The 21,399-nt window shown below is 43.3% G+C and overlaps 1 protein-coding gene across 3 annotated transcripts in view; it reads right to left on the bottom strand.

Moving 5' to 3' along the window:
• Positions 1-20,704, bottom strand: part of TPD52 (tumor protein D52) — a 107,590-nt gene extending 86,886 nt beyond the window's left edge. For all 3 annotated transcript variants that reach the window (XM_041768521.1, XM_041768522.1, XM_041768523.1), the window contains exon 1: positions 20,556-20,704. In XM_041768521.1, coding sequence (XP_041624455.1) covers positions 20,556-20,574 — 19 coding nt within the window. In that variant the 5' untranslated portion in view covers positions 20,575-20,704. The remainder of the gene's footprint in view (positions 1-20,555) is intronic.
• Between the last annotated feature and the right edge of the window lie 695 nt (positions 20,705-21,399).

Raw genomic sequence — 21,399 nt, 5'->3', positions numbered from 1 at the left:
GCCCAAAGTGACCAATATAAGCAGATTTTGACAGCAAGTGATGATCTTTGAGCACACATGGCATTTGTCATCATAAAAGTCTTTTTTTTTCTTTAAAGATTCTTATTTATTTATTCATGGGAGACACAGAGAGAGAGAGAGAGAGAGAGGCAGAGACACAGGCAGATAGAGAAGCAGGCTCCATGCAGGCAGCCCGATGTGGGACTCAATCCTGGGACTCCAGGATCACGCCCTGGGCGGAAGGCAGATGCTCAACCACTGAGCCACCCGGGTGTCCCATATATAAAAGTTTTAACGCTTTTTCATGGGAAAGCAGTTTGCATGCTACAGACAAAGCAGGACTACCAAGGAGCTGCTGAAATGCAAGAACTCCTTTCTCTGCTTCTTTTTTATCTAAAACGTAGCTCAATGCCTGACATACAGGGAGTGCTCCAAGAGTGGAAATGGGTGACTAAGAATCCTAAGAATTTTTCTCCTTCAGGAGAGCTGCACTTTATAGGACCACCTCCACGTCCAGTCACTTTTGGAAACACCACTAACCAACAGCATGGCAAACTAGGAACACCTAGTACAGATATTACATTTTTTACTCCAGAATAGCAGCTTCCTCTATATGCTAGGCCAACGCCAGACTAAATCAATATTTTTCACTTGCCGGAGGCAAAGGAGAAAAAAAAAATTTTTTTTTTTTCTGAAACTGAACTTAAAAGCAATGCCCTTTATTCTCAGATTATGATCTTCCTGATTTGAGAGGGTGGAGAGGGGTGTTAAAAATCTCACACTTATAAAAAGATGGTGGCTTTATATTGGCTGATTTTAATGACTTGGCAAAACAAGGAACTGACAAGCCAGCATGAGCTCCCCACCTCTAATTCTGACTTTACCTATCTAGGAAATCAAACCTATTAGCAATGGTAGTGCTGAGATGTAACACCCACCTACTTTGCCACAACCTACCTAAGACGGTAGCCCCACCTAATACCTGCCAGACTCACTTAAGACGTATCGTTGCCCAGGGCAGAAAAAAAAGAGGAATAACTGGTTTAGGAAGTGGAGGATACAAGAAATGCTACATTTGGTTACCAATATGTAGAGTCTGACAAAAGGAAGGACATCCAGAATGGAGAAGTCTAACAATGACTTCACATTACAAGATACACTTGGACCTATATCCTCTATAAACTTGACATAAGCGAGCCATTGTTACCAAAGGCAATGCTTACCCACCAAGTGTACCGTGAGTGGAAAAAATGGTTGGATTATCAGTTTTAGGAAGTCTATAAAAAATGAAAAAAGACTGGCCAGCAGCCCAAAGCCCATTTCAAGCTGAATTTCCAAAGAGCCCAATCAGCACATTTTTACAATTTTCCTAGCAACTCCGGTTTAGCCCCAGCTTAGGAGGATAATAAATTACTCAGGGCTAGGTGTTAATGTGGTAAACATCATAAGGAGTCAGGGTGACGTTACCAACTAAAACAAAAATAACATAAAATATATAAATGCTCAGCAATTTCACTTCTCCATACTACCCTAGGCAAACATGCTTGCCTAAAGGATGGATAAACAAAGACGCTCAGTGCTGCAGTTATTTATAATAGTTTTACAAAATTCTGTAAGGAACCCAAATGCCCATTAATAGAAGTTAAATTAAAGCATATTTATACTCTGAAACACTATGCAGCAGTTAAAAAGAATGAAATGATCACAGTGGCACCCGGATGACTCAGTCAGTTAAACATCCAACTCTTGATTTTGCCTCAGGTTGTGAGATAGAGCCCCACATAGGGCTCTGCCCTGAGCTAAGCATGGAACCTGCTTAAGATTTTGTCTCTCAAAAAAAAAAAAAAAAAAAAAAAAAAAAAAAAAAGATTTTCTGTCTCTCCTTCAACCTCTGCCCCTCGTGCCCTCCACACTCTTTAAAAAAAAAAGAGGAAATAAAAAAATTAAAAAAATAAAAATAAATAAAAAATAAAAAAATTTTAAAAAGAGGAAGTGATTGCCAGGTACTACCACAAAAAGCTCTCCACAAGACAGAGCTGATAAAAACTAGAGAAGCACCTATAGTACGACAGTATTTGCCTTTTTAAAAGGCACACATATGCAAAAATCAATTCTATGAGTGTTCCCAATGTGTGGTCCCTGAACCAGAGGCACTGATATCACCAGGGAACTCACTAAAAATGCAAATTCCCAGGCCCCACCCCAGACCCACTGAATCAGCAATCTGAGTCTACTAATATGTTTAGACAAGCCCTCAGATACAAACAAAAGCTTGAGAACTGCTAGTCTACACAGGTCGCTAAGAAAAGGACAAGACTCTCACCAAATGAGGTGTCTGAGCAAATATCTTTATCCATATTCTCTTGACCCGCCCCCCCATACTGCCTTTTTTTTTTTTTAACAAGAAGTGTTTTTGTGCATTGTTGCACTGTTCCTATAAATTAAAAGTAACTTTTTTTTAGATACTACCAGGTACTGGGAGGGGATTGGAGAAATGGTTAACCATGCAATTACGGTAGAGGAAAAGCTTATGGGATAGGAGAATGGAGGCTCCCTGTGAGCTACTGAAATGTTGGAGCTCACAAAGATCATGAAAAACAAGCCAAGTAAGGAATTTTACTCCAGAATTCTCAGGAGTGTCTCAGTGAGTTCAGCTGATCTTACTAGCGTCTCCCACAGAAAATGTACACGACAGTCAACTCTATTACGATGGACACTTAGCTACCAAAGAATAATGCAAACGTTGTTTTGGAAAAGCTGAAGTTTCACAAAATCTTCTGTTGTCTTGTTTTGTTGATTCCTTTGCACTATACTCTGCGGTGGACAATGCTGCTCCCAGGCTTCGCTGTCATCTTTATATTTTCTGGGGCTGCTTCCTTGAGCAGCAGGGAAAAGGAGACAGGAAACAGGGCTTTGAAATCTAAGTAACAAATGTAACCCTCTAAGCCCTGACATCCCTTTCCAGGTTGTGGGGTCTGGAAATGCATAAACTCAAGCAAACACCTACACCTGTATTTTATTTCTCACCAACTTCACAGAAGTAAAATGGACCATTACTGCCAATATTTATAAACAAAGATGCACAAGTGTAGTCTGGAATCCACTTTAAAATAAGGTTATGGGGGGGGGGCACCTGGGTGGCTCAGTTGGTTAAGTGTCTGCCATTGGTTTAGATCATGATCTCAGGGTCCTGGGATGGAGTCCCGCAAGGGGAGCCTGCTTTTCCCTCTCCCTTTGTCCCTCCCCACTGCTCTTGTGCTCTCCCTCTCTCTCATAAATAAATAAAATCTTTTAAAAAATAAACTAAGGTTATGGAAAACTATAATATAAAAATAGGATTAGCTATAGTTAATTTTCAGCAGAGAGATGGCAAGTAAGAGATAACCTTTTAATCTCCCTATTATTGCTACAAGTCATGTTCCAAACTAGGAATAAAAATAACTGGTACTTTATAAAGAATTACGAATTTTCCACTTCCAAATTTTTTTAAGCGAGAAGCCCATTTGATGTCCAAAATGCAGGTATCACCCTTGACACACATCCTACAACAGCTTAAAAAGCCAACATCTAACACAGCCTAGATATTCTTACCTTAACTCTGCGATAAAAGATCAAGTATAAGTTTCTCTCTCTAAAACAAGTACTCTTCAAGTTTCACTGAAGAGAAAAAAAGGAATAAGAGTACATTCTCACTCCTGGGTTTTGGGAACATCAGCTCCTTCAGTTTCAAGCTTTATTCTCCTAGATATTGCGAGGTCATCACAACCCACTTGTTCTTTGACACAAGCAAAACCCCATGCTTAAAGTGACTGCAGACCTACAAAGGAACAGCTGTGTGCCATTCAATGATCTGGGCCATGCTTCTCCATGGTACAGAGAAAAATGATCTCTTTTTTAACCTGAAAGCATGCATAGTTTTCCTTCTCATCTCCCACCATTCAGCCAATTTTTTTTTTCCTTTAACAAGGCCAACTTTTTAGCCACATCCATTTAAGAAGCCTAGGTTCTTTACCTAGCGAAGATGAAACAAAAAGTTACAGCCTCATATAGAAATTTCCAATTTTTTAAAAAAGAAAAGATTTAACACTACATCAAGAATAATAAAGAAAAATACGATTTCACTCTGGAGAGAAAAGACTTAAAACTTAAGAAAAAGACCGTAGTGTCAGGCATCAGATATATTAAGAGGTCATCCTGTAATATGTCCACTGTAGAAGATCCATTCCCAAATGAGTTAGGAAGCAAGTGAAAAGCAAGCCAGGATAGAATTGCCTTTATGTCAACATCTGTCAGAGAAGGACGAAGCAATTACTGATAAGCAGCTTTCAGTATAAACAAGAGCCCTTGTACCTCTCTGTTACGTGGATAACAGAATGCTGCAACCCTAGGGAGCCTCTACCTTCCTGCGCCCCCTTCTAGAACAGACATTTCTGAATACTTCTGAATACTGCCTCTACCTCCCCCCACGGCCACCCACCTCAGAAGGAGGCCCATCCTGACCATCTTTTTCCTCCCCTCCTCCCCACCCCAGCTCTCCAGGGACGCTGGAGGACCAGGCCAGCCTGCAACCATGACTAACAGAATCACATGGGCAGAAGCCAACTCCACCTGGGCTGGCATGAAACAACCTGAGCAGCACGTTGAGGTATGAAATGCTGCTATGAGAACACCTTTCCTCAACACCCCCAGCCCCCCGACCCCCCCATACCAATTACATTTACTATCCCAAACTGTGACTGGCAAATCCAGCTTTCAAGAAGATCTCTTCCGTGAGAGAAGTCAGGTACAAGCAGGTCTTGGGGTCCCTCTGAACAGAGGAAACTTGATATCCTGAAGGCCTGCCAAAGAAAGCAGCCTGTGTTTCAAGTCCGAGCTTGTGATTAGGAACCTGAATAGTGACTGCACAGGGTGTGTGCAGGGGAGAGGGAGGAGGGCTGGCGGAGGAGTATGAGTGACTACCGGAAATGAGGCCTGGGTTTTGGTTTTTACTTTCATTAAAATGTGTTTATGTTTCCCTTAGCACATCTGTCCCATAATTAACAGGTATTTTCAAAGAAGGGATGATGCTGAGACACAAACAAATAAATGTGGGAGGCGGGGTGCTTAAAATGACAGAGATCTCTAGGCCCCTCTTATTTAAAAGACGTGTTACGTTGCTTTGCTTTTATATATTTTTGTCCCCGAGGATTATGTTTAGCTTATGGGGGGGGGGGGGATGATAAAGAATTACTGCAAAGCACTGAAAAATACTATACACATTTATGGCTGCCTGAAGCTGGAGATGCCAGGTAAGTGAGGACGCTAATGGCAGCCACAGTTGCTTCCTAAAAAGCCCCCCCCGGGGGGGGCTGCGGGGGGGGGGAGCTGCCCGCTGGCTTGGCTGGAATAAGCAGAGGTGTATTCAGCAGGAAAAACTAATTCCTCTAAAGGTGCTGAAGTTCCCTCAAGTGAGTCCTACAGGGGGTGAGGGGAATGCTTCTTTTATAGCACTTCCACTCCCACCTCAGCACGGCCTTCTCCCCAAAACAGCAATCTCAAGACCTTAACTGAGGACCCAAGGACTCTGGCTCTACTGGCATCCAAACGTGACTCATCTCCAGTTAACACAAGGATTCACGAGCACAATCCCGTACACTGGAGACTTGGTTTTATTAAATAAATCTGCTCCATTTTAGCAAATGTATGTCTGTAACAAATCCATTTAAAATAAGGACTCTTGGGGTACCTGGGCTGCTCAATCAGTTAGGCATCCAACTCTTGGTTTCAGCTCAGAGGCATGATCCTGGAGTCCAGGGATCGCATCCCACATCGGGCTCCCCATGGGGAGCCTGCTTCTCCCTCTGCCAATGTCTCTGCCTCTCTCTGTGTGTGTCTCATGAATAAATAAATAAAATCTCTAAAAAAAATTTTTTAATTTAAAAAATAAAAATAAAATCACATCTCTCTACATGACTGACAGGTGGCAAAATATTGTAAAACTGTATGATACTGGGTAGTTCTTTAAGTCCCCCACACTTCACGCCCCCTTATCAGTAAGATGGAAAAGGAAGAGTCCATCTGAGCGGAGATGCAGAGAAGCTCAAAGAAGGCATCTGCTGCCCCGAACTGCTTGGCTGGAGACAGGACCAGGCATATACTGAATACATCATGAGCATCCCTGCCAAATAAAATTCCTCCTTCCTACATGGTACTGGTTGAAAAGAAGTAAGAATTTCACATTCTTCCAAAGCTGAAAGGCCCAAACCATCCCCATCTCACCTTCTGCATCCTTCCAGTCGCCTTTGCAACCTCTAGAGAAAGACCAGAACTGCCACATTCTGTGGCAGGGCGCCTCGTGAAGGGCCCACGAACTTTCTTCTTTTGTTCAGCACGGAAAATACAGATGTGAGGTAGTGGTATTAATGGCACAATGGACACATGTTAAAAATTCCCCAATGGGTCTCCTGGGGGACTTCATGGACTGTGGTCCTGACTCCTGATCCCAGCTCAGGTCTTGATCTCAGGGTTGTGAGTTCAAGTCTCACACTGGGCTCCATGCTGGGCGTGGAGCCTACTTAAAAACAAATTCCCCAAAACTGCATTTTATTGTCAAAAGCAAAAGGGTGACTGGGGGTGAACAAGCCCCTGGGTCAGGAGAAGCAGGACAGTCTGAGTGCCGGGGGCTCGTGGTACAGTGCTCTGTGTGCAAATGTGGGTGAAAGCCCCAGGAGCCCAGCCCGTAGGGGCTGCCCACCGCACAGCCTCCTCCTCCACTCAGGGAGCTGGAACACTTGCTGGTGGCCAACATGTCCAGAATCTAAGGCGGAAGTGACAATATGACAAGTGTCCATACTCTGGGATGACATGGGATTAGAAATGCAATTGACTACTTCCCTCAATTCCTTCAATTGATAAAGAAAAATCAAAAGTTCCTCTTCATTTTCCAGTAAATTTTAAAAACTATGCAGCCTCTTAGTGTTTCCACTTTGCCCAGAATGCATACAGAGACCCAAAGAGTTAAATAAAGTATGAGTTCTGAAGATTCCCAACGACTAATTTGAAATATTTTTTTCTAAGCTTTGAATCATTACACACATGCCGAGAGAGAGAGAGAGAGAGAGAGCCCTAAATTAATGTCACAATAGAAATGAAATTAATTAATAATAAATGAACAAACTAGGAAATCTGTTACTTGGGGGTTTTTTTATTCCCACAGAAAAAAACGTTAATACTAATAGGAAACATAAAATATCTTGAATAAATCCATGAAATAAAAGCAAAATTTAAAAAAAAAGAACAACAAAATTCCTGAGTTCTGTTTTATGACCCAAAATGGGGAAAGATAGAAAGGAGTGGGAGAAAATGGAAATTCAGTGGAGATAAAAGACAGGAAAAGAGAGGAAAGCTGAAGGAAGGAGGAAGAGCAAAGTTGGATGACAGACCCACAGAAAGTGTGGTGTGCAAAAGAGAAAACTGACAGGAGCCAAAAGACAGATGTGTGATTTGTAATTTACACTTCACTCTGGATTTTGAGGAATTATCAAAGCTATCAAGTGCACTTGGGTGTTTCAGCAGAGTTCACTCCTCTTCAAATTTAACAGCTACGGTTGCTATTATAAATAGAATAATCAGACTAGGAAAACATCATCAGACCAGCTGCAGTGACCACAGCCCCAGCCAGAGGCAAACCAGCAAAACAGCAACCCCCCCTCCCAGGACTGGAGTCCTTTCTGGAGATTAAAAAGAGGAAGTCTGCGGGATCCCGGGGTGGCTCATCGGGGTGGCTCATCGGTTTGGCGCCTGCCTTTGGCCCAGGGCGTGATCCTGGAGTCCTGCGATTGAATCCCACGAATCCCGAATCCCACGTTGGGCCCCCTGCATGGAGACTGCTTCTCCCTCTGCCTGTGTCTCTGCCTCTCTCTGTGTCTCTCACGAATAACTAAATTAAAATATTAAAAAAAAAAAAAGAGGAAAAAAAAATAAAAATAAGAGGAAGTCTGAAATTGGATTATAATTCTGGGAAAAAATAAAAGCCCCTAAACCAAGAGCAATCTGTCATATTATCTTTACTGTTAGTCAAAATTTTTATCTAATCCCTGAAGCAATGGGCAATCCATTTTAAACATCATCAGAAGAATAGATTTGAAAGGTATGTTTCCCTTCCAACAGTGACCCGAGAGAAATAGCTGGTGGACTCCTGTTTGGGACCTGCCACTCTGGACTGCAAATCATTTTTCAAGAGAGCCTTCGAGAGAATATTTGACAAACCCAGGCACGCTGCACAAATGAATCCCACAGCCAAGACACTCCATGATGGAAGTGAGCACTCACAACTTCAGATTCGCCCTGAGAAATCACGTTTAAAAAAAAAGAAGAAAAAAAAAAAAAGCAAGTTACAGCTTCACTAGGATTTGGCTCAAATGTCACCTCCAGGCGAAATTGCTTCTCTGGCTCTCATACCACCCAGATAATGTGTAATACTGCACTTTCATTTTGCAAGTATTTAATAAGTACTTACTCTCTGCAAAGCTGTTACCATTAAAGTGAATTATTGCTCATAGACTTGAGCTCCTTGAAGGTCAAACTCCAGGGTATGACTATTATAATACATTTTGCATTAAAAGCATCTTAACTAAAACCAGTGACATATACAGTAATAGCAAAGCCAGTTATTCTCCCCCTGCTTCTGGCTTCTCTCTTTTTACAAATGCGCACAGAGGTCAAACTACCACCCTCTTTGCGTTCAAAAACAAAACCTGACACTGGATACTGGTGAGCAGTCCCACCCCACCCCAACCCACAGAGTCTGAACCCCTCAGCATTACCTACCCTGGGTCCTCAGCACCAGCCAATACCCAATACTCTTTCTGGCCCATCCACTTGGCTCTCTCCACTTGGCCTCTCCACCGCCCTTGAAAGTTGAACTCCGTCTTAACTTGCACCTTCCTCTCTCTGCCCTGAAATGTTCACATCCAAGTTCTGCTCTCCTTTCACTCCACTTTCCTCCCCCTCCCCCGCTCCCCCCCCCCAGTGGGCCATCTCAGCAACTTAATAGCTTCCAAGATCACATGTCTCCCAAACCTCGACATCCTGCCCAGTTCCTTCTCTTAGAGATCCGTATTTCACCCCTGAACCTACCCACATAAACGTCCCATGAGACCTAGGTAGTGGTTTTAAAACATGTGCCCAGAGCCACTGATGCTCTTCCCTCCCAAAGTGGAGTCAAGTCTCACCTCCTTCTCCTTGAGTATGGGCTGGCCTCTGCTGGCACATTTCTAACAGAATGAGGACGAAGTGATGCCCGAGGCGAAGTCATAAAAGCCACACAGCTTCTGTCCACCTCTCTCTTAAGAGTCATACCTTGGGAGCCCTTAGGGAACACACAAGAAGGGTGGGCATCCCGGGGCTGCCCACTGTCAGGTCTACAGCACAGTCTCTGGCATAAACTACTACTCAACACAGGCAACCAAATAACCACCATCGAACAGGCCTGTGCTGGGGGGTTTTTCTGGAGGCCACGCAGACAGAGACGGGTGCCGAGGAGCCCCAGCTAGTTGAGTCTTCCCAGTACCACCACCCCTCATGGGAGTGAGTAAGCCTTCAGATGATCTCCGCCTCACACTTCAAATCGCCCCAGCTGAGGCTAGCAGAGACAAGCTGTCCTCACCAAGCGCTGCCCAAGTGACAGATCTGTGACCATAACAAATGCTGTTGTTGTAAACCACTGGGTTTTACCATGGTGTGTTATGCAGCTTCGGACAACTGGGAAGGCCTCAAGTGTGCCATACGCCAAACATAATTATCTCCTTCCCAGCATCTGCTCTTCTTTCTAGATTTTCCATCCCAGTTCCTTTTCCATGGAACCTGAAAGCCCTTCTCTCTACTCTTCTCTAACCCTCAGATCCCCTCCACCCGACATGACACACAGTAGCCCAGTGATCTCTCAGGAACCCAGCACCCCCACCTCTGGTGTGGAAAACTAATAAAAAGGAAACCTCACTAAAATGGAGTTGGGAGGGTGGGGAGGGGGAACTCTCTTGCCCCACCACTCGTAGTGGATTGCAGACCCAACAGGAAGAGAGACAGGACCTTGCACACAGATACTACTTTACAATTCTAGCAGGAAGAAAAGAGACTTCCTCCTGCCCCAGCAGCCCAGCCAATGAGAGAGAGTCCCAGCTCAGCTAATGAAAAGCCACTAGGCTTAGAACCCCCAGTTTAGGGCCCCTGGGTGGCTCAGTCTGTTGAGCGTGGGACTCTTGGCTTTGGCTCAGGCATGATTTCAAGGTCGTGGGATCGGGCCTGGCTAGGGCTCCACGCTCAGGGCAGAGTCTGTTTGAGATCCCCTTCCTCCCTCTCCTTCCTGCTCTGCTTGTCCTGCTGCTTCTTTCTCTCTCAAATAAATCAATAAAATCATTAAAAAATAAAATAAAAACCCTCCCAGTTGACTCCAATGAGGTCTTTGTTTATGACAGTCTTCCCAGCTTCCCACTTTCTTCTACAAAAGAAGATTCCTCTCCTGTGCTTGGTGGACTTGCCTGTGGATTTTGCCATAGTTTTCCTGTCCTGGATTGCAATTCTCCGTTATTCTCAAAGAAACCCATCTGCTGCTGGTAAAATAACTGGCAGTTTTGCTTCTTAGGGTTAACACTGGCTAGGAATACAGAGACATACTTTACCTGGTTTGCTAGTACCTTCTATTCAATTGCCAAAATAATATCCTAAAACTGAACTCCCCCACACCTGCCACCTACTAACCACCTACAGAATACAGTCTGGATTCCTGATCCTAGCACACAAGACTGCTCACACCACCACCCCCTCCCCACACCCAGATGACTACCTGAGGTTCCGGATCCAGGGAAATTCTGAGGATTCACAAACACCTTTTTGCCCATCCGTGCCACTGCTTCATTGTACATGTTGACTTGCCTCCATAAACTCCTTTCCTCGTCTGTCTCTCACCCCTCACAAAGATTCCTACTTAGCCATCCAGTCCAAGGTCAAAGGTCATGTACTGTAAGAATCTTTTCTGATGACCCAGCCAGAGTTGCTCACTTCCTCCTCCATCACTTATGCAAGCAAGCTCTTACAACACCCATTTCAAGACAATGAGCAAGCTCTATGTCTCTTTCTCCAGACTGGCCTTGAGCCTCAGGGCAGGCATCATATCATGTTTGCTCTCAAATACATTAAATGTTTAATTTGAACAGGAAACCACCAAAGTAGCCTTTTACAAAATGTCTAATATTCAGTTTCAGAATCAATACTATTCAGCACCAAAACTAGTCATCCCTTTACACCTTGTTTCTTCATTTGTAAAGCAGGGATATTAAAGTACTGTTCATGGGTTTCTTGGGAAGATATTTAAAAATGGGGCAGCCCAGGTAGCTCAGCGGTGTAGCACCACCTTCGGCCCAGGGCATGATCCTGGGGATGCGGAATCAAGTCCCACATCGGCTCCCTGTTTGGAGCCTGTTTCTCCCTCTGCCTGTGTCTCTGCCTCTCTCTCTCTCTCTCTCTCTCTCTCTCTCTCTCTCCGTGTGTGTGTGTGTGTGTGTCTCTCATGAATAAATGAAATCTCTTAAAAAAATAAATAAAATATTTTTTAAAAAGATATTAAAAAATGAAACATGAAAAGCACTTAGAATATAACCTAACATATAAAACACACTCAGCAAATGCTGTTGCTGGTATTAGAAGGAGTCAGAGGAGTATTTCTATAAGTGATCCAGTAAAAACCCAGCTGGAAGACTTAGATAATTATAATGCAAGGCTGACGCTATGTCCCTTCAGGTTCCAATTTTATTTTAATTAGTTGAGGAAAAAAAAACATCTCTAAGAAGTATGAAGTATCCCCAGGGCTTTAAAACCGGTTAACAAATGTAGCTTATTTTTCTTGGGGTCCTGATGATTCTCTTAGAGATAAGAGGTGTGGGACAAAGTTTTTGTAGCACTCACCACATCTAGCACAGTGTATGTAGGGAAGTCGTGATCAATCAGCTTCTGTTTCCTCATATATAAAGGGAAAATAATACCAGTCTTATCACCCACCAGCACTAAGATTCAAATAAAATAATACGTCAAAAAATTAATAAGAGTTTTGCAAAAGCCAGGTGGTAGTATCACCATCATCACCAATATCATTCTGAGTTCTAATAAAGTCATATACCAAAAGGGATATTCTCACATGACACCAAAACAATAGGTTGGTCATCCTTTTGCTAACTGCCCCCAAGGCCAAAATGTTTGCATTTTTCTCTCTCTGCAGAATTCTCATTCTGGTTAACTAGTGGTCAGTACTTGACACCACTGTCAACATACCCCCTTGCCCTTCTCAACTGCAGTCAAATAAAACTTCTAAAATGCGCGGAGACCACCCATGCCTCCTAAACCCAGGACACATTTGAAGTAAATAACTAACTTTGGTAGAACAACATAGGAAATGCATCCGTGAAAATATTTATTGAGCACTACATCCAACATGCTTTAGAGAACAGAAAGGTAAACTCACTGTCTCTTTCTCTATCTACATACATATATACACACAGTTAACATAATACCTCAGAAGTAAGGTACTAATTTGGCTTCTTCTATTTACAGATTTTCAGTGATTATATATAAAACTAAAAAATATTTGGAACCTATCGTCTTGCCTCTCTGCCAAACCATTATCCTTTCCTAATTCTTAGTCACTCTATCTAACCCAATCTGACTCTATGCTAGGAATCTTTCCAATTAATTACGTGCAACAGGACAAAGATTTATGGAGTACCTACTACATACACACCTGAGTGCTAGGAATACAAATATAAGAACCTTTTTCTGTTCTAGTGACACTTTATTTCTAGCCAACTACAGACACTAATGAGTTAGATAAACTACTATCTTCATTCCTATAGCCCTATTGATTGCACCAGATGTTCCTTTTCACACCACAATGCCTCCAACAAAGCCCAGAACACAATGGCTGAAGTCTGATCCTAACAGTAAACTCCCAATCCTAAACTTTATCAAGGTTATGCTTATATAAATTTTTAAACTGATATTATTTGCCTATCTGTAACATGAAACACACCATGCCTATAAGCCGAGGCATGTAAATTAACAGTAATACCTAAACCCACTATTTTTAGTACTGACTGATTACAAAAGTGTGGTAAGAGAGAAGACTTAAAGACCCAGGGAAGGAAGAACTGAAAGCTGCCCAGAGCCATGCAAATTACTCCCAAAAATGTCACCTACAAAGTATTTGCTCTTAATACTGTATTTTGTTAGTAAAAACAATATCTTAAAGGTCTGACATAACCAAAATAAAAATAAAAACAGGAAAAATATGTGCCACAAAACACAAAGGTTTAATAGGACCATGGGGGGGATGATGAGAAGGCGGCCAAGACACACCAAGATCCAAGTATAAAAAGTGAGTAACAACCTCAAGAGGAGAAGAAAAATGGCTAATAACATATATAGCTTCTCAGTAAACAGAGGAATTTTAAATAAAAAGAGATGGCATTTTTCTCCTATAGAGTTACTAATTCTTTTTTCTTTTCTTCTTCTTTTTTTCTTTTTTTAATGCAATGACATTTGTGCAGCAAAGGAAACAACCAAGAGCAAAAAGACAACCTACTGAATGGGGGAAAATACATGTAAACCATTGATCTCATAAGGGCTTAGTATCCATAATATATAAAGAACTTTTACAACTTGGCAAGAGTAACAAAAACAAATAATCCAAACAAAAATGGGCACAGGACTTCAACTGACATTTCTCTAGAGAAGACATACTGACGGCCCACAAGCATATAAAAAGATGTTCCACATCACTCATCATCATGACAGTGCAAATTAAAACTACAATGAGCTATCACCTCACACCCACTGAGATAGCCTCTATCAATCAATCAAAGAACAAGTGTTGTTGAGGATGCAAAAAAACAAACCCTTTCAACCTCTCCTGTCCATTTTTTTGCTCCCCACTCACACCTTCCCTCCTCCCTTTAAAATAACTGTTGGTGGGTGACACCTGGCTCAGTCAGCTGAGCGACCAAATCTTGGTTTCAGCTCAGGTCACAATCTCAGGGTTATGAGATCAAGCCCCACATGAGCAACACACAGGGTATGGAGCCTGCTTAAGATTCTCTTTCTCTACCCCTCTGCTCCTCCCATGCCTCCCTCCATGAAAGAAAGCGAGGAATGAAAGAAAGAAAGAGAGAGAGACAGAAAAATGGGGGACAGGGAGGTAGAGGAGAGGGAGAAAAGCTATACCAACAGGATTTCTGTTGTATTTTCATCTAGACAAATTGATTCTAATGTTCATTTGGAAATGGAATCTGGCAAGAATAGCTAGGAAAAAATTCTAACAATAAAAATAGAGGGGCTCTTGGCTGGCTCAGTTGGTAGAGTGTTTGACTCTTGATCTCAGGGTCAGGAGTTTGAGCTCCATGATGGGCATGGGGAAAGAGAAGGAAAGAAAAGAAAAAGAGAAGAGAAGAGAAGAGAAGAGAAGAGAAGAGAAGAGAAGAGAAGAGAAGAGAAGAGAAGAGAAGAGAAGTAAAGAAAGAGGGAAGAAAGAAAGAAAGAAAGAAAGAAGAAAGGAAGGAAGGAGGGAGGGAGGGAAAAGGATGGAAAGAAAGAAAAGAAAAGAGAAAAAAGGAAAGAAAAGAAAAGAAAGAGAGGAAGGAAGGAAGGAAAGAAAGAAAAGGAAAGAAATAGTAATCAGGGACAATCAGTCTTTCCAGGTATTTTTACATATTATGAAGCTATGATAATTTAGTTTGGTTGCTGGGAATGCACAGATAGATCAAAGGAAAAGAATAGAATACAGAAATTTAGTATATGACAACAGTAGTATTTCAAATCAGTAGAAAATCCAATATTCAGTGACTGGTATTGGGCAACTGAGTGGCCAATTGGGAGCGGTGGTTAAGATTCATACCTCACACTTTCTATCAAAATAAACTCCAGATGGATGAAAGACTTAAATGTAAAAAATAAAATCGATAAAAAACAGAAACTCAAAGTGGGGATGGTATTTCCAGGAATGATTCAAAAGCTAGAAGCTAAAAATGAAAACAGCCATCAATTAGTGTTTCTACTTGGGAAAAGATCACTATCAAGTCAAAGGAGTAAAGACAAACCAGGAAAAAATACATTAGCAATTCATATCATGGATGGAGGGCTACATTCTGCAAATCAAGGGAAAAAAGAACACAACAGAAAATTAGGCAAAGTATATAATCTGACATTTCACAGAAAATGAAATATAGATTTAAATTTACCAAACCACTTTCATATTAAATATATATATATATAATAAACCATATGCTAAAGAACCCCTCTTGCCGTATAGGATAAGCAAAGATGAAAAAGTGTGACAACACCCAGGCCGAATGATGGAGGGAAGCAGATGCCCACACAATGCTAGTAGAGTGTAACTGGCACTTCTACTGAGCAGGATTTCGCACTATCCAAACTGAACAGTCACATCCTTCTAACAATTCTTCCTACAGACATACTGGCACATTTATCAAATGACTTGCATACAAATTTATTTGCTGCAGATTTGTTTTAAAAGCAACATACCAGGGGAAACTGAAATGGCCATCAATAGGGAACAAGTATCACCTATTAGGATACATAACATGGTACATCCACAAATAGCCATTAAAAATGAAGCAACTCTATATAACTATTGAATAATCTCTAAAACATATATTGTATTTAAGTGGAGGGAGTCAGGTGGTAAACAATCTGCATGTTACGATTTATATAATATATCCACATACATATATATTCATATATAAGTGTATAGATACCTACCTGCATAGACTCTGGATGGAAAGAGAAGAAACTGGTACAGTGCCAACTGCTATGTGAGGGAAACAGCCCAGGAGACAGGAATGGGAGGAAGATTTATGTTTTGCAAACTTTGAGTCAGTTAGAATTTTGATCACACGCATTAATTACCTGGTCACAGTAGTCAAAATGATGTTGGAGAAGCATATTTTTTAAATATATTGAGGTTTTGTTTTTTGTTTTTGTTTTTGTTTTTGTTTTTGTTTTTGTTTTTGTTTTGAAAAGGAGTTATAAGGGGCGCCTGGCTGGCTCAGTCAGAAGAGCATGTGACTCTTGATCTCAGAGTCATGAGCTTAAGCCCCATGTAGGGTGCAGAGATCATGCAAATAAATTTTAAAAACTTAAAACAATTTATAGGGATGCCTGGGTGGCTCAGTGGTTGAGCATCTGTCTTCGGCTCAGGTCCTGATCCCAGGATCTGGGATCGAGTCCTGCATCAGGCTCCTTGCGGGGAGCCTGCTTCTGCCTCTGCCTATGTATCTGCCTCTCTCTGTGTCTCTCAGGAATAAATAAATTTTAAAATCTTTTTTAAAAAATTAAAAACGAGTTATAAAATGAAATATTCAATAAGAGATCATTTTATGACTTGTTTAAAGTGATACATATTGATTTATACCCATAAATCAATAAGCTAATAATGAGTTTTCAGAATAGAATTATGGATGATTTTTTTCTTTTTCATTGTATTTTCTGATTATTCTAAAATGAACAACTATTCACAGCTACCAAAAAGTATTTTTAATGTAAACATGTTAACTTCAACTAGACATTAAATCACTTGATTCCCACCCCCCGGATATTTTTCCAATAAAAATACATCGCTAAGATGATGGTTTCTGTACTACATGCAAATAAAATTTGGGAGAGTCTCTGAAGATTACAGCAATCAACAATTAAAACAGAAATAATGAACCCCAAAGGAAAATATAATAATCTTAACCTACAACAAAAGGATTAAAAGCAAATAAATTCAGGGGATTTTGCTGTTCTTTGTGGTCCTGAACTGAGAGTATGTTTGTTTTTATCGTGTGCATAGATTATGCTGTTTTGAGATCTTGCTAAAAGATCACAACCCCTCCTACCACTCAGCTTTTGCCCTAGAGACCAGGAAGGCTGCCGCATAAAAATAAATGCAGAAAGTGAATTTGAACTAACAAAGACATTAGTACCATATGGAAAGCGAGACTTGACCAAAGACACCCAGGAGTTGGGGTGGGTCAAACCCTGAGTACTATTATCCATTCATCTCTACATTTGTTTTATTTTTAAATAAGTGACATCTCACGGTTCTACTATTTTGAAGGTACAATTCAATGCCAAAATTACAGTGGCATATCATTGTTTTACTTTTCTTGCAGCCTTCTCCTCTCCCAGGTTTTTGGCTCCAGCAGCCCTCCCTCTCTCCCTGAAAAAAAAGTTTTAGGGTGAGAGTGTGTCTGTGTATGTGTGTGTGTCTGTGTGTGAATTCAAACACAGATAAAATGCACTAATGGCTAGATGACTGCCGAAGTACAGGTTATTGCTAACATAAGAGAGTACTCAAGTATAAATATTTATTCGACACCATAAAAGGCACCCAGGAGGTTTTTTTTACACAATGTATGCTCTAGTTATCATGGCACACTACACTTTCAAAGTAGTGAAAGCAGCACACACATTCAATGTGCTGGCTTCTGGGGAGAAAGTCTTGAGAGGCACTACGCAGTTTAAGGTAGGTTTTATTTTTTTGGGGGGGGTAATGGTATGTATGCAAGTATGTATGTATGTATGTATTTGACAGAGAGAGTGTGAGCACAAGCAGGGGGAGCAAGAGAGGGAGAAGCAGGCTTCTTGCCCAGCAGGAAGCCCAGCAGGGTCTGATCCCAAGACCCCAGGATCATGACCTGAGCCAAAGGCAGACACTTAACCAACTGAGCCACCAAAGCATCCCTTGGGGTATGTTTTAAATCAATTACTGTGGACTAAGTTCTCAATATAAGCAGAATATTATGTACAAGGTCTGGGTACAGGGGAAGGTGGGGAAAACAGCAGACTCTGAGCCAGACACTTTATAGTATTAGAATATATTATATAAAACACAAGGAAAACTGTTCTAAGACTTTATAGCTCTATTAAATTAAAAAAATAGCAAGGGATAGATTTTGACAACTTTAAGGAAGGTATAAGGAAATATTTACATTAAAGAAATGCAGTTAAGACAAGAGGTAGGGCATTTAATTTTGCATCTAGAGTCGTTTGTTTTTGTTTTTGTTTTTGTTTTTTTAGGGAACAGACAAATGCAACTCCGTGTACACTAAAAAGTAAGTTAAATCCCAAAATGTTCTTATGCGGCTTTCAGTACTTGGAAAAAAAAATACAATTCAAGAGAAAATCAGAGTTTCATACACATTCTTTCAGCAAACACTGTTTGGGAGGGAACATGCAGGTTTACAATCCCAATTTCCTCCTCTTTTTTTCAAGCAAGTCTCATCACGGATTCAACAAAGACTGAGCCATCCACTCTGCTAGTTCCAAGACCTTACAAGTAAACTTACCCTCTAAGTCCAAAACAGCCTTGATGGACAACTTTCTCTGCCTAACCACAGAGTTCTGCTCCTTTAAAATACAGAGGGGGAAAAAAGAACAGTAGTAAGTGGGAACCAAGGGCGGACATCAGAGGTTCCAACAGCCAGAACGTACTCTTGGTCACTTTTCCTTTTCATCTTTGGCAGTCAACAAGCATTTCGGAGCACCTACTTTTTGCCATGGGAACATAAAGATGGAAACACAAAAGAGTGGAACTTGTTCCTCCCTCTGCCTGTATCTCCATTTCTGTGTCTCTCCTGAATAAGTAAAATCTTTAAAAAAAAGAAAAGAAAAGAAAGAAAGAAAAGAAAAGAAAATGCAAAAGAGACAGGCAGATGGAACCAGAAGCCTAAGGAGAGGCCACGTGGCTGCAACACAGCAAAGCTGAGTGAGCCACCTGACCTTCCCAATGCAGGTGACTCATGTTTCATTCTGAGCTGAGTTTAGACTCCCCACTTTAGGAGGATGGATTTCCCTTGCCCTCGAGGAATAATAATTAAAAACAAGAACTAACATGACTAACCAAAGAAAACATCGGAAAGTTAGAAACGGAGAGACTCCCCTCATAGGCCAAAGAACTCATAAAATATCTCACGCACATGAAAAACTAGTCCTACAAAAACCACACAAGGTGCAATCAGCATGGAGGTACTAATGACTGTGATTCTCACCAAACTAGAAAACCAAATCTAGTAACATCAGTCACACCATTCACCTGGTCACACACAGCTATTTCATCTAGTTTGACAAGTACCAAACAGAGCTACTCTAAAAACAGCATTATGATAAATATGACAGTGTAAGGCATATGCAAATACGCACGTTCACATGTTTGACATCACAAGACACCCTCATGAAAAAGCAGACAGAACAATGCTGGCTTACGTGGTGGCTCCTAGGCCTTCTCCTAACAACACACAGAAGACGGGAGGTGAGCTTTCTGATTCAAACATTTAAGGATCTACCATGTGCAAATCACCATCTTACCCAACCCTGGACAAAGATGCAGTATATGCTTCTAACATCAACAAGCTTCCAATCTAAACAACAGGTGTTCAGATATATGTTACTTATTATACGTACACACACACACATCAATTACATATTGTATACACAATAGTATATAGGGAATATGCTTTTATTTACATAAAAAGCCTGCCTAAAGGTAAATATAAAGTGATAAGCAAAAATGAAAACTGTCGTGCTTGAACTCAAAATAGGAGTCGTTCCTCTCCCCACTTCCTAAAACGTACCTTAATACTGTTACTTTTTTTCCCCCTTGACATTTACGTATCTTTTAAAAAGCGTGCCACCGGCTGTATTACTACCGGGTTAGTGTCACAAAGATGAAGCAACCTTTAAATACTTAATATTCAGATCTTAAAACCATGCCCTCCTGTTTGCATCCCCCTTTAACCAGCCTTCTGCGGAGACCATTTCACTTGAGATACTACTGTTTGCAGAAACGAGTCCATCCAGAGCAGCAGCGGTGAGACCGTGGGGTTTCACCCTGAGGAGGCAAAGAGGACCCTTACTCGGAAAAGCTCCATCCCCCGCACCCCCATAAGCCCTGGACACCACGGCAGAATTCAGGGACACCTCTTACACAGAGACGTCCAAAACCATCGCTCCGGGGCCCAAACGCCCCCAGAACCCTAAGCACGCTAACTGGACGAGGGCAGGAGTCTCAATCCTGGGGACGCGGGGGGGGGGGGCCGGTCCCATCCTGAGCGGCGAGAGGACCCGCGGTCGGCAGTTCCTCCGTCTGCACCGGCGACAGGAGCGCGCGCGGCCCCCTCGCCGCCGCCCAGAGCCTCCGGCCTCCCCACCCCCTCCTGGTCTCTCCCGCAGAGCCCGGGGCTCCGTCCGCCGCTCCCGCGCGCGCGCGCACACACGCGCACATGCACACGCGCACACTCACACACGCGCGCGCACACACACGCACACGCGCGCACACACACGCACACGAGCGCACACACATGCACGCGCGCGCGCGCCCGCGGCCCCAGCCGCCCGCTCCCCTCTCCCCGCGGCTCGGCCCCGCCGCGACGCCAGAACCGGGTCGGGAAGATGCAAGTCGGGGAGGCTCCGCTCCCGCCGGGGCCGCCGCGCACCTGCTGCGGGCGCCCCTCCCGGAGGCGCCGCGCCCTCACCTTGCTCGCCGCGGTCCATGGCTCCGTCCCGCCCGCCGCCTCGCGTCCTCTGCGCCTCCGCCCGGCGCGCCGCTCCTCGCCTCCGCCCGCGACTCCCGCCGAGTCCCCTCCCCCGGCGGCGTGGGGCGCGGCGGCGGCGCCCGCCCTGGGCGGGGAGCGCTTTCCCGGGGCGGCACCCAACCACCTGACCCGGCCGACCTGAGCGCCCCGCCACGTCGGCGGGGGGGGGGCGGGGCTCCGCGGCGGCCGGGGGGGCGGGGGAGCAGCCGCGCGCCGCGGGGAGGCCCCTCGAGGTGTTTGTGACCCCAAAGTTTCCGCGGCGGCCGCCGGGGGCCCTCCCTGTGCTCGGCGGGCACCTGCCCCGCGGCGCCGGCGGAGGGGCGCGCTCGGGAAGGCCGCTTCACCCGCGGCGCTTCTCCCCCCGCCCCCGCCCCCGCCCCCGCCGGCCGCGGACCCCGGAGAGCACAGGGCAAAGGGCCCAGACTCGCTTTTCACAGACGCTGCGGGTTCTCCAAATTGGGAATGCGTTTGGGGGCTTCGGATTCACTGGTCACCGAAGTTCCTGTAATAACTCTTTGAATTATTATCATCAGTACTCTATTTTTTTTTTAAGATTTTTATTTCTTTATTCATGAGAGAGACAGAGGCAGAGACACAGGCAGAGGGAGACGCAGGCTCCATGAAGGGAGCCCGATGCGGGACTCGATCCCGGGTCTCCAGGATCCGGCTCTGGGCTGCTGCGCCATCCGGGGATCCCAATACTCCATTTTCAAAGTGGTTTTGCAGTTAACTCATTTTCCATGAAGCCACTTTGAATAATGTTGGTCTAAAGTGGTGCCTCGAT

The sequence above is a fragment of the Vulpes lagopus genome, chromosome 9, assembly GCF_018345385.1.
Source record: "Vulpes lagopus strain Blue_001 chromosome 9, ASM1834538v1, whole genome shotgun sequence".
Taxonomy (NCBI): domain Eukaryota; kingdom Metazoa; phylum Chordata; class Mammalia; order Carnivora; family Canidae; genus Vulpes; species Vulpes lagopus.
This window is presented reverse-complemented; position numbering and strand designations above follow the sequence as displayed.